At 32.3% G+C, this 13,148-nt stretch overlaps 1 protein-coding gene across 18 annotated transcripts in view; it reads right to left on the reverse strand.

The window, feature by feature from the left end:
- Ppip5k2 (diphosphoinositol pentakisphosphate kinase 2) overlaps nt 1-13,148 on the reverse strand; it is a 79,446-nt gene that overhangs the window by 21,585 nt on the left and 44,713 nt on the right. For 12 of the 18 annotated variants that reach the window (XR_012449081.1, XM_074077013.1, XM_074077018.1 and 9 more), the window contains 8 exons: nt 12,533-12,674; nt 10,690-10,913; nt 8,953-9,080; nt 8,088-8,202; nt 6,130-6,237; nt 5,926-6,042; nt 2,420-2,587; nt 187-360 (listed from right to left, as the gene is read on the reverse strand). Coding sequence is in view for 17 of the 18 variants with exons in the window: in XM_074077013.1 (XP_073933114.1) it covers nt 187-360; nt 2,420-2,587; nt 5,926-6,042; nt 6,130-6,237; nt 8,088-8,202; nt 8,953-9,080; nt 10,690-10,913; nt 12,533-12,674 (1,176 nt within the window). In the remaining variant the exon portion in view is untranslated. Of the gene's footprint in view, nt 1-186; nt 361-2,419; nt 2,588-5,925; nt 6,043-6,129; nt 6,323-8,087; nt 8,203-8,952; nt 9,081-10,689; nt 10,914-12,532; nt 12,675-13,148 lie in introns of those variants that run through there. The other 6 variants (XM_074077021.1, XM_074077020.1, XM_074077019.1 and 3 more) reach the window with 2 other exon arrangements.

Below are 13,148 nucleotides of genomic sequence, written 5' to 3' on the forward strand. Positions count from 1 at the left end.
TAAGTGGTTTCTTTCCCTCAAATATTTTCAGCTATCATTAGTATTTTTAAATGAACTCAAAATTTAAAAACAGAAGGATTTACTCTGATGTAAATAAACTACAAGGGATTAGATGTCCTCAAAGACAGTTGTTTGTTGCTCTGAATGCGGGGAAGAAAAATGTTTAATGAAGTAAAGTTTAAAAACCTGTTGCCATGAGCCAAAAATACTGGATGTGAAAGCCAATGATTTGGGGGAGACAGGGGAAGAAGTGATTTGTTCCCCTGATCTGCGTCTTCGACGCCCAGTACCCACACCACTGGTATAATGCAGCCAGGTACCAGTACCCTCTGGGCTAGACACACTCAGGGGGCTCTCTTCCTGGAAGTGAGAAAGGGGGCAAAAACAAAACAAAATAAAACAAAAAAAAAAAAAGCAGAGCATGCAAAGTTAGATACAACAGAGCCAAATGATCAGAAAGAAAAAAAAATACAGTTTATTTGCATATGCTTATCAATTTCTTAAAAAAACTATTAAACAGTAATTTGGGAGCCAAATATTTTAATACGTGAGAATTTGATATGAATGACATATACATTTAATTTTATGTAATAACAATTCCAGAAATCTCTTATTGCCTTAAAATACACAAAATACTTATACTGCTTAATAGTTGAAACTTCTCTGTTAAAACTGGAAAGCTTATGTTTCTTTTTTATCAACTATTTAAATATAAGAGTTATGCTTAATTTTAGATATTCACGAGATTTTGTGCTATTTAGGGTGAATTTTTTAACTGAAAGCACAAATGATAGTGCAAGGGGTTAAAGAGGTTTCAATGTATATAATTTGAAAAAAAATCTGTCTACTAAACAGTAAAAAAAATTCAGAGTTAAGATGGACACAAATTGTACTTTTTTATACTTTCAATATATCTATTTATTTACCCCTCCCAAAGATTAGTTATAAAGTTTGGTAGGCAAAACATGCAGCAAACATTCTAAATTTTACATGTTTGCATGTTGAGGTTTCAGACAGTGAGGACAGAGTAAAATCTACTTGCACAAAATGAAGAGAATAGTCTTTTTCTCTGTGTGTCTTTTGGAAGTACAAACTTCTGATATCCATGGAGATGGCTGATGCTGGAAAAAGTCTTCAAGGTTTTACTGAATAATTTACCTTATGGAAGTAAAAGTTTAGCATGGCATAGAAATAATCTCTTGAAAGCAACTAGTTAAGTATTCATGACAAAAAGGTTTATAAATGTGTTCTGTGCTTTAAGAGTTAACAAGGGCAGTGATTTTGTTGAAGATTTTACAAATATAGATGAGTTGAAAAATGAAGACTCGATATATTTTGCAGTATTAGTATTACAAAGGCCTTTTGGAAGAAAGAGGAGAGGGTTTAATTGTGAAATTCTAAACAATCTGATTAACTATACATTGCCTGTTCAACAACACATCAAAACCACTGCCCTCATTGAAATGTTGGTTCACTTTATATCAATATATGTTTCTGGATTTTCTAAAATTAAGGAAATCTGGTAATAGCCCCAGATTTCTCACCTAAGCTATAATAGAGCAACTAATCTTAAGTAATTGTTAACCATCCTCTTTTTTAAAACACCAATCTCTATTATAACTAACTTCAAATACCTTCTTTAAGATAATCCTAATTAGTGTTTGAGTTATAATTTATCTAGCTTAAAAATTGATGATTCTTTGTAAATTCACTTTAACTTCCAGCTTTATATTTTTATTAGAACATTTAGAAAAGATTTACAAGTACTGACCTCAAACAGTGCTAGAAAAATCATCCTACAGAGAATACATAACTCAAAATAAAGGTTAGAGTATAAACTATATACAGATGTTAAAATTTTACTTAAGCTTCATTGACTGCAAAAATTAAGTTAATCTATTTATAGTTATAGATCTTAAAGGCAAATTTTTCAGTCATATCATCAAATTTTCAAATTCTTATGCAGGTTTTAATAATCAAACTAACAATTTGGAATTTCATAGCTTAACCTAGATTGTCAGTCATAGGTATTAGTTACTGTTGAAGCACCTCTGGCAATTCCTTACTACTTTAAACAAAAAATACTCCTGATATATTAAATCAGACTTTTAAAAAGTTCTTTATGGAATAATCTAACACAACAAGATTATGGATCAGTCTATCAAGATCTTAGAAAGGTCTTATTTTCACATTCATATTCAATTTTGTATTGAAAACTACACATAAAGCTCCAATTTTAAAAGTTCATATGTATGTTTTCTTATTGCCTGTTTTTTTTTAATTTGTTTGAAAAATAGACAAAAATGACCATTAAAAATTTGATAGGTTCCTATGTTCTATAATTAAAGCTGTATTTTCTTTTCAGTTTTATCAATAGTTAGTTTACTTATGAAAAGCAAGTACTGACAGATGTACTTACTTCACTTGCAGCCACCTTCCTAGATCTTGGAAGTGGGGACTTCCTGTGTATATGAATTGGGTCTGATACCATTGGTTTAAACATTATCACAGCTCGATCAGGCTCATCTCTTTTAGAAGTATGAGGTTCATCATCATTATCAATTTTAAAAGATCTCCGGCCTTCATTCTGTGAGGAAAGAATACAAAACACTTACAATTAGATTTTTTTAAAAAAAATCTCTCTGAATTGGATGCAGTGGTACATGGCTACAACCCTTGCACTCTAGAGACTGAGGTGGGAACAGTGTGATTTTGAGGTCAGCCTGGGGTCACATGGTGAGACCATGTCTCAAAAAACAAAACTAACAAAAAAACAACCAAACAAGCAAACCCCAACAGCTCTTCTGAAAAAGAAATTCAACAATTGATAAAATCACCATATGAAATTTGTCTTATCAAATGAATTAATATTAATGAACTCTTATAATAGCCAGGTATTATCCTGGGTATTGTGGGAGAAATGACTCTCCATTTCAGGAAACACAAGCATTCTATGGAGAAGCTAAACAACAACAAAAAAGACAATTAAAATCTATATATTGCTAGGCATGGTGGCAACCACAGGGATCATGTTTGAGACCAGCCTGGACAAATAGTTAACAAGACACTATCACAATCAATAAGCCAGGCCTGGCAGTTGGCACCTATGATTTCAGCTAGGCAAGACAGAGTAGGTAGGAGGATCACAGCCTGAGGCCAGCTCATGAATATTTTGCCTGGGTTGGCCTCAAAACATGGTCCTCTCCATCACAACCTTTCAAGTAGACTGGGTTATAGATGTGACCCGCAGAACCTGGCTTTCCCTACTTCTTTAGTGCACTGAACTTTCCTTGCTTTTTGGGTGTGTTTTGTATAATGTAGTCCAGATTTTTTTTCCCCTCCTGTATGGATAACTAGTTCAAGCATCATCATGTATTGAAGAGTTCATTTTATCCCTACTGCCTGCATTACTATCTGTGAAATTCCAAACATATGTTGTGTTCATATATTGTTAAGTTGGTTTCTGAACTCTTACATAGTATTATTCCACTGGTATATTTTGTCTTATATTGTTCTTCAAGATTTGCTAGGATATTTCAAGTTTCCTACATTTTCACATAAATTTTATAATCATCTTATAAATGTTCCAAAAAGAACTCTTTAGGGTTTTGATTAGAATTATAATAACTCTGCTGAATAATTTTTAGGAAAAAAAATCTTTTGCTATACTTCATCTTCTAGTATAAGGACTTGATGTATTTCTGAATTTATTTAGCTATATTTTGTATGTTTTGACAAAATTATGATATTTTATGAATATATTATACAAATTAATTCATAGGTTCTTTATGTTTTTGATGTCATAAGTGGTTTATTAAATTTCATTTTATGTTTGCAAGTGTCATATTGAATTTTAACTCGACATTTTATATAGATTTTATAACTAGCAAACTTGCTATGTGCTATTATTCATTCTAATAATTTGCCAAGAGTCATTTGGATTTTCTATGCCTCTGATCACATCATCAATGAATGGTGATGAATGTCTAGTAAAATTAATCGATTTAGTGATAGCGGGCATTCCCACCTTGATATTTTATTATTGACTGTGATGACTGCCTCAAGTTTTATACATTCCTGATATGGTTAAAAGAGTTCCATAATATTCTGTACAGCCCTTAGTTTGATGAGCTTGGCTTTGGGGGGCCAACATTATGAGATTCACTAATGCAACTGCATTTAATTATAGTTTGTCCATTCTTATTACTTTAAAACATGTGTTTTACTATATGACTGTTAGACAAGTTATCCATTCTATTATAGATACTTGGTATAAGAATTTTTAACTTTTCTTTATCTCTTACACTGTGATATTCTTGCAATCTGGAAGTGTATCTTATTTATCTATGTCCTAGGTAACCTATTGGAGGGTAGCAATTGGTGAACAGGAAAAGGAAATAAAGAACTACAGAAAATACATTCTTTTCATATACATGATACATATCAAGAATTAATTGTATGCAGGCCAATAAGGCAATTCTAAATACATTTAAGAGAAAAATCACACCTCACATATTATCAAACAAAGTTGAATGAAGCTAGACATCACTAATAAAAGCTCATATATATGTTCCACGTATTTGGAAATTAGGCCCTAAATCTCAAACCTACGAATCAAAGAAGAAAAATCACATAGAAATCATGAAGTATTTTGAGCTGAATGATAAAACATACCTAAAAATGACACAGCTAAAATGATAGTTAAAGGGAAACTTATGGCTCCAAACCAAATGTTAGAAAAATAAAACTGAAAATTACATGGTCTGGGTATCCATCAAAATAACTTAGAGATGCCAGGTGTGCTGGTGTATGCATGCCTATAACCCCAGGTACTTGGGAGGTGTAGAACCAGGAAAATTGTGGTTCGAGGCCAGCCCAGGCAAGAAGTTAGCAAGACTCCATGTCAATAAATAAGCTGGGTGTGGTAAATTATAGCTATAGTCCCAGCTATGCGGAAGGTATAATGAGGAGGATCACAATCCAAGGATGGCCCTGGGCAGAAAGTGAGAGACCCTATCTACAAATAACTAAATATCCAAGGATTGGCATATGGCTCAAGTAGTAGATCATTTGCCTAGCAAGCACAAAGTCCTGAGTTCAAAATCCCAGTACCACCAAAAAAAAAAAATAATGAAAAATAAGTTAGAGGTAGATCAAAAAAATAAATCCAAGGTAAGTAGGACTAAGCACACAGAAACTAACATCAGAGGTTAATGAAATAAAAGACAAATGTACAATAGAGAACAGGTAAGGGAATTTGTTGGTTCTTTGAAAAAAATTAAGAAATCATATATTCTTGCTAAGACTTGCTAAATGAATAAACACAAATAAAAAAATTACCATTATGAAGAAAGGGACAGCATTATAAGCCTTAGTGACATTAAAAGATAATATAGGATATTATGAACAACTATGCACCCTAAATTCGAAAATTTAGGAAAAATCTAAAAGTACATTGATTAAAGAAATTGAAGATATAACTTAAAATATTTCCAAATAATTTAAAATATTCCATATCTAGATAACTTCCAAACATCAAATTTTGACATATATTTAAGGGAAAAAAAATAACACCAAACTTCATACAATAAAGACAAAAATAGACTAACTCATGTCAGGTGCTTACTCCAGTGTTCAGCAGTAGTCCTCAAATAAAACAACAATAGAAAACAAAAATTACACTTGCCCATTCTAAACACTGCACTTAAAATCCAGTCTAAATAAAAGATAAAAATTCTGAGGTATTCTAATATGCATAAAAATGCTATTTACCCAAATCATATTTTTAAAAGTTTCATTTTTCTACTACTCAGTAGTAGATACTAATTTAAGGTAAGAATTATTTATAGTACATAATAGAAAACTGTTGCAGAATCCTCATGAAAATCTAGAACTATCTAGCACCAGTAGTTTCATCTTCATTACCTCTCTGGAAGCTGGTCTATACCCATAGCCAGATGGTAAATTTTTATCTTCTTCACAGCCTTTGGCTCCTGGACTAAAGTGTAATTCAACATGAAAGCGCTCCTCTGAGGAAAGATCCTAAAACATATGAAAGAATAGTTACAGTAAGGAACTTCAAGTATTCATTTACCTCTGGTAACTCATACAAATCAAGAGCTATTGTACCTTGTTAGGATCCTCATAAAGCATGATAACAATCTGAGTCATGTAGTTGAGTTCATTGACAACATTTAAATAATCCATAGCTCGTTTCCACTGTTCGTCCTTTGATTCCTGACCAAAAGGTATATGGTAAGTATTTTCTCGTACTGTATTACTTGAAAGTCACTTTATTGTCATTATGATAGCTTGTTTAATCCTGAGTGGTACCACAAATATAAGGGTGAAGAGTTACGTGCACCATCTTTCAAAAATAACTTCACTAAGTTTAAAAGTCATAGTAAGTTTCTTAAGGTTGTTTAAATAAATTATTTTAAAAGTCTCTCACTAGTAACATTACAGTTTAATGATGACTCTTATCAAAACAGTTTATACAAAGTTAAAAAAAAAAATCTTTTAAAATATGACACCCAGTACTGAATTCTGAGGGTAAAGTGCAGTATATAAACTTCTAAGTCTGAAAGTACCTAGTAAATTATCATACTTCATAACACCAAATATTATCCTGGAAAAGCATTTTCTCCCCAATATAATAAAGTCCATGTTTGTGGCACATAGCCCACGAGAAATGTTCCTGTGTACAATACATTGATTCTAAAACCTCAACAGGAGGAGGCATATGTAAGTTCTACTGATCTTACTTTTCTTCCCTCTTCATTGAGAGACTCATTGGTCTCTTAATTGTAATCAGAGAGCATTAGATCTGAAGGGACCTTAGAGAAATGTACTACAAACATTTAGTATAGAAAATTCTATTTGAAAAGGTAAACTACTCAAAGTACAAAGTTTACAGTTAATTGTCAGCAAGGTCTATGTAAACATTATATATATTCTGGATAATTTTCCTGCATTGTTTGTATGTCATGGATATTACAAATACATAAAAGTACTCAGTAATTTTTTGTTGTAAAGTATGGTTATAATGTGCCATGTTCTATGACATTATTAAGAATACCATCTGATTTCAGTGTGGCAGTTACAGATTTTGCTAGGTCTGCTCTAATAATATTCAGCAGTACCTTCTCAAACACAGTATGTAAGAAGCCACGACTATCTGGTTGTGGTGGGGCAAGGTCAAGTGAATTTTGCATGTGGAAGAATATGAATTATCATGGCCAAGGAGCACATTGTGGCAGATTGTGTTTTCCAAAAATGGGCACCAAATATTTAATCCTATATACTCATCTTACAACGTGACAATGATATTCCATTCATTTCTTTGAATCTGAATAGACCTCTATGATTATCTCAACTAACAGACCTCAGTAGAAGTGACACAACTTAATTTCAGAAAGTAGGTCATGGAAATGCCACACACCTGCACCTTGCTATCCTAGGAAGCTCACTCTTAGAACCCAACTGTGTTTTGAGGAAGCAGGTCATATGAAGGTGCAAGATGATGCTGTTCTGCTCAACAACCCCAGCTGATGTCCTAGTTAATAATCAGCATCAACCACTAGATATGAGAGAAGACCTCTGACATGATTTGAATTCCAGCCACTATCTGGATGTAACCTGATACAACCTTAAGTGAAACTGCCTAACTGAGTTTAGTCAATCACTCTGAACTGTCAGATAAAAACAAAATGATTATGTTGTTATATGACAGAAGTTAAGAGGCACAATGTCTAATCAAACACCGAGTTCTGTCAATTTAGACCCCTAAAATTACTTAAATTCATCAGTTTCCCTTTATCCCATTGCACTTGTTCATAACATCACCTAAAGCACATTATGCTATTGTTTGTGCAAATGGATCTTTCTTGAAGGAAGAAAAAAAGTTTCTATTCCCCAAATGTAGCAAAGTGCTTGGTATATAGTAAACCCTTAAAAAAATGATGGTAAATCATTACAATTAGAGGTGAATTCCTAAAATGTCACACAAAAAACAGCAGTTAATGATCTGTTTACAAATTCAAAGAAACATACTTGTCAGCTCGACTGGAATAACTTATTCTACTTACATCACATAAGGCACCATAGCGAAGAATAGACAGCAAAGAGTGTACATGACTTTCACTGGTAAAATATAATCTGGTACGAACATGACGTTCAGGAGACAGAACACCTCTGGAATACCTAAAGTTAGAATAGACAGTATTAAAACATAACCATATAATCAAAAAATTGCTAAGTATCACAATTATTTTATAAAATGGAATTCAATCTTATTAGAAGTAAAAGTTCACAACATATATAATCTATCATTCTTCCAACCACAACTGAGGAGTTATTTGCATAGATATTTTTCCAATATGAACTAACTTCTCTAATAGTAATGAGAGAGGCTATAGACCTAAATATGTTCAGACACTAATGTTGCTGTGAGGGGTATGCACTAATGATCCCATGTGAATGATAACACATACCCTCTCCCCATTCTCCTCAGTTTTTTTTCCAAAGTGGCATCAAAAAATCTTGGTTGAGCCAAGCGTAGTGACTCACATCTGTAATCCTAGCACTTCAATGACAGATGCAGTAGGATAGTGAATTCAAGGCCAGACTGGGCTACATAAGGAGTTCGAGGCCACCTTGAGTTGTATAGTAAGACCTGTCTCAAAAAGCCAAGGGCTGAGGAGGTAGCTCAGTGGTAGAGTGCTTGCATAGCATGTGCAAGGTCCTAAGTTCCACCTCCAACACCACAAAAAATAATAACAATAATAACGTCTTGGTTGACAGTTAACTAAAAGTTAATACCTAGTTAATTGTATTTTTACAATATACCAAATGATACTCCTGGTTTCTACATGGAAATATCAAAAAGTAATTTTATGTGCGGTATGCAAAAATAGATGCCTATAGATTTAAACAACTAGCACAATCTCTTACACAGGATGGAGTTTATTTACAGTATCATCATCTTGTGTCCTCTGAAGGTCTGAGCGAATTTTTCTAACTAGAGGAGTACAGTAGCCTTTGGCAATCTCCAGTTTTTCAGCTTTAGTTATACCATATTCCTGAGCAGAAAACACATCGTATTAGAAAACAGATAGGATAACAGAGCTCTGACAAATACGCTTCTGAATTAAACAATTCTAGTGAGACACAAATATTGTATAAAACCTTTTTGGAATATAGGCAACTCCTAACTTTTAATTTTTGCAACTGCAAATATACTATTTTCAAACCATTAACTATAACTGGAAGGACTTTTTGATGGAACTGAAAAAGCAAGCAACTGTGGAAGAGGGGAGGAAGAATGAATGAATGAAATCTTATGAATAATATTGACCTCAATCAGAAAGTTTAAAATGCAAAAATAACTCTATAAGAAAGATAGATGTCAGAAAACTAAAATATAGAATAGGCAATTAACATGAAAATAAATATAGATTAACATCATGATATTTTTGTCCATCCTAATGTCAGAGATTAAAAAGTCTACCATATTTTTTAAAAGCCTTTGGCTAATATTTTAAAGTTTTAACTAGTGGTAACCAAAGATGCCATAAAATTATCAAATTTGACATCTACAATCATTATGAGTTAATTAGAATTGTAAGAAGTTGATATAATGTGAAGTGTCAAAGAAATAGCATTTATAACATAACTGCAATGAAAATTATGCTTCAAAGTCACAGATTAGAAAAATAATTTATATTACAAAAAAAATGTGTGTGAATGGGAAGGGAAGAAGGCAAAAGGTCAAAGTAGAAGAGACAGAGGCAGGAAGGAAGGAGAATATGGTAGAAATAAGACATACACATACTCTCTCCAAGTTCATTCTGGGATACCTCTATTTAAAGGCTACCTCCTGCTAATAGGTAACTTTTACAGTATGAAAACTAAACTTCTTGGGATCAGTTATCTTAAACTAAAGTTTATTTTTCTAAATCTTGCCAATATAGATGACTGTGAATTGGGTACACATGAGATATGTATGCAATTGTGAATGTATGTGTAAACAAAAGAAAAGTGCTGGAATGATAAAATCATCAAGGGAGCATTTTCTTTAAATTTTGTTTTAGCAAGGTATAAGGAAATAGGTGTTCATACACTGCTGATCTGGGTAAAGATATATTAAAGAGTTCTGGAGCTACAGAAAACAGTTATCAAGTAAGTGGGAAGACCTGCAATGACAGTGAGAGAAATGAAAAGAATCTAGGTTTCCAAATACAAAGAATGGGTTAATTAGTTATTCTTTTATTCATACCATTCAGCCATGAACTCTGAATGATAATGATATCAGGTTTATCAGTGGTAACAAATACAGTACTCTGGTGGAGGATGATCAAAACAGAGGAGGAAAAGCTACATTTATACAGGGGCAGAAGTTATACAGAAAATCTGTGTACCTTCCACTCCATTTTCTGCAAACCTAAAATTACTCTAATAAATAAAATATACTTTAATAAAATGTCACTGTAATCAAACTGTTAGAAAATCAGTTAATGTGATTAGTATAAAGAATAAAATGCTTATAATATAAACTCATAATTACTTAACATAAACGTTAAGGGTTTTCTGGAGTCATGAAATCAACCATTTTTTTATTCAATGGTAAATATATTTAAGGTATCTATTTATATAATAGTATAAGAAAATTGATTTTTAAGAATTACTTACCTGAGGGATAACAATATCTGCTAATGCCTTGGAAAGCCTATATAATTCCATTGTATTTTCTAATTTCAAGGAACCATTATGCTGGACATCATATTTTATACAGTCATATATGTCAGGGATCTTACTAATATCGTATCTTCCATTCTTTGTTTTAAAGTCTTTTTCCAACTTGGACCACCTTCGTAACATAAGCTCCAATGTTTCACTATGGTAAAGCTGAATATCTAAAACAACATAACATTTTTTAGGGTATTCAACTTAAAAATCTGATTAAGAATACACATTAAAATGTTGATAAGTAGAATTTTTTGTTTCTTTCGTTGTGACAGGGTCTCAACATGTAGCCGGGTTTGGCCTCAAGTTTGCTTAGGTAGCCCAGGCTTGCCTTGAACTCTCTATCTCCTCCCTCAGCCTCCTAAGTGCTGGGATTGCAAGCCTATACTACTATGCCTGCCTCCCTATAATTTGATTTTTAAAGAGAAAAAGGTATACAAATAAGAAGCTATAGTTATTACCATAAATATGATATATAAATGTTATATATATATTATATATAATATATATAGCAAATTTGCTTTATTCAGATTTATTACACTTGGTTAAGACAAAATACGGCCAAAAAAATTTTTTTAATAAATAAATTTAATTCCCACTTGCATACTACATTACTGACAAGTTCCCAGTTAAGCTGTGCGATGCACTTTATTGTCAGTGGTGTTTAAAGCATTGTGTGATTTGCTGAGTGTTTCCCTGCTCTTAATTTTGTAAAAATATGCCTCCTAAGAAGGTGAAAGTTATAGTAATCCTCTCAAGCCAAGGAAGGCACATAATGTACTTAATTTAAGTGAAAATTTTAGATTTACTGAAAGGCAGCATGTCTTTAATGTTAGTTGGGTGGTGGTATGGGAAAAATGAATCAGGTGTCTGCAGTACAGTACTGAAGTCTGAATTCTGAGCACTCACTGTTTTCCTCAGTTGTGATCTCCTTGAAATCATATACATGTTATACCAAGGGTCTATGCAATATATATAATTTTTGTAATTGTATATATTATTTAATATATATTTATATACATACATATATATACATAGGCATATACCATTAGCACCTAAACATTTCTTTAAATTTGGATACATTCTTGGTATAAACACTTGAGTCAGGAACTTGCTTTATAAAAGATCTTTTCAATATATAACAAACTTTAATAGCAATGCAAAGAAAAACGACTATAACAAAATTCTTAAAATAATACATTTTCAATTCTGAATTTTAAGTACTGTCATTTTGCTAGATTCATAAAATTAACAGAATAACAGACTATCTTATCTTTAGCAGAAAAGAAACTCAGAAATTAAAAACAAATGACTCATTTGTACCAGTAAGAAACCCAAGATGTCAAAGTTTTCCAAGTTGTTAACCAAACTAGCTTCAGAACCAGAGTGAATATGCTACCTATTACTGCTTGACTACCTGGCAATGTTAAATAATTAGATAATCAAATGAGAATGTTTTATTTTCTTTTTCATGTTCTCACAGATAAAAAAAAAAACCAATTAGCTATTATTCCTTTGCTAAATACATATTAATTAACATTACATCTAGATTAAGCTTCAAGAAAGAGGCTTAATTTCTTAAAACAAGAAGATTGGCATACCTCACTTAAAAATATTTATACTAACTGGACAGCAGCTTTTGTATTATGCCCTAAGAAAAATATATTTACCTGATGATTTGGGGGAGAGGTTTTTTTTTTGTCTTTTCTTTTTTGGTGCTGGGATCGAACCCAGGGCCTCACGCATGCTAGGCAAGCGCTGTACCACCGAGCTACACCCCAACCCTTACCTGATGATTTGGGATCTTCCATTCGATGTCTGATTTGAGAAGTCAAACTTTGAATCAAGGAATAAACTTTGTCACAGGTCTTCACGGGATTTTTAATTAAATGCATTGATTTTATAAGAGAAATGCTTCCAGATGGAGTAAGCTACAAATGAGTAAAGTATATATTTTATATCTAGTTATGTCTAGTTATTTCAAAGAACAATATACCAAATTTTTCAGTAAGTAGAAAATAATTCCATTCCACAAATATAGACAACAGTCAACAAACATAGTAAGGTCGAGGGGGAAGTAAAAGTCTCAGAATTCCACGTCATAAAAATATCAAAAACTAGCTAACAACAGAATACCCAAAGAGAAAATTTAGCAGAAGTACTCCAACTTAAAGGATGAGATTTGATGAGAATTTGCTATTTTGCACATTACGTATAAATAGGGTTTTAACATGGAAGTCTGCCTACAGAACTGGTGCTCTTAACCACTATGCTACTGTGCCTTTACAATGAATTTTTTTCCAATTCAACAAAGGCCATCAATGATAACATAATTCTAAACTCCAGTTTTAACACTTAGCTTGGCAAGTTATTTAATCGCATGAAATACAAATGGCTAAGAAACA

Source organism: Castor canadensis, chromosome 6 (assembly GCF_047511655.1).
Source record: "Castor canadensis chromosome 6, mCasCan1.hap1v2, whole genome shotgun sequence".
In the NCBI taxonomy this organism is placed as follows: Eukaryota; Metazoa; Chordata; class Mammalia; order Rodentia; family Castoridae; genus Castor; species Castor canadensis.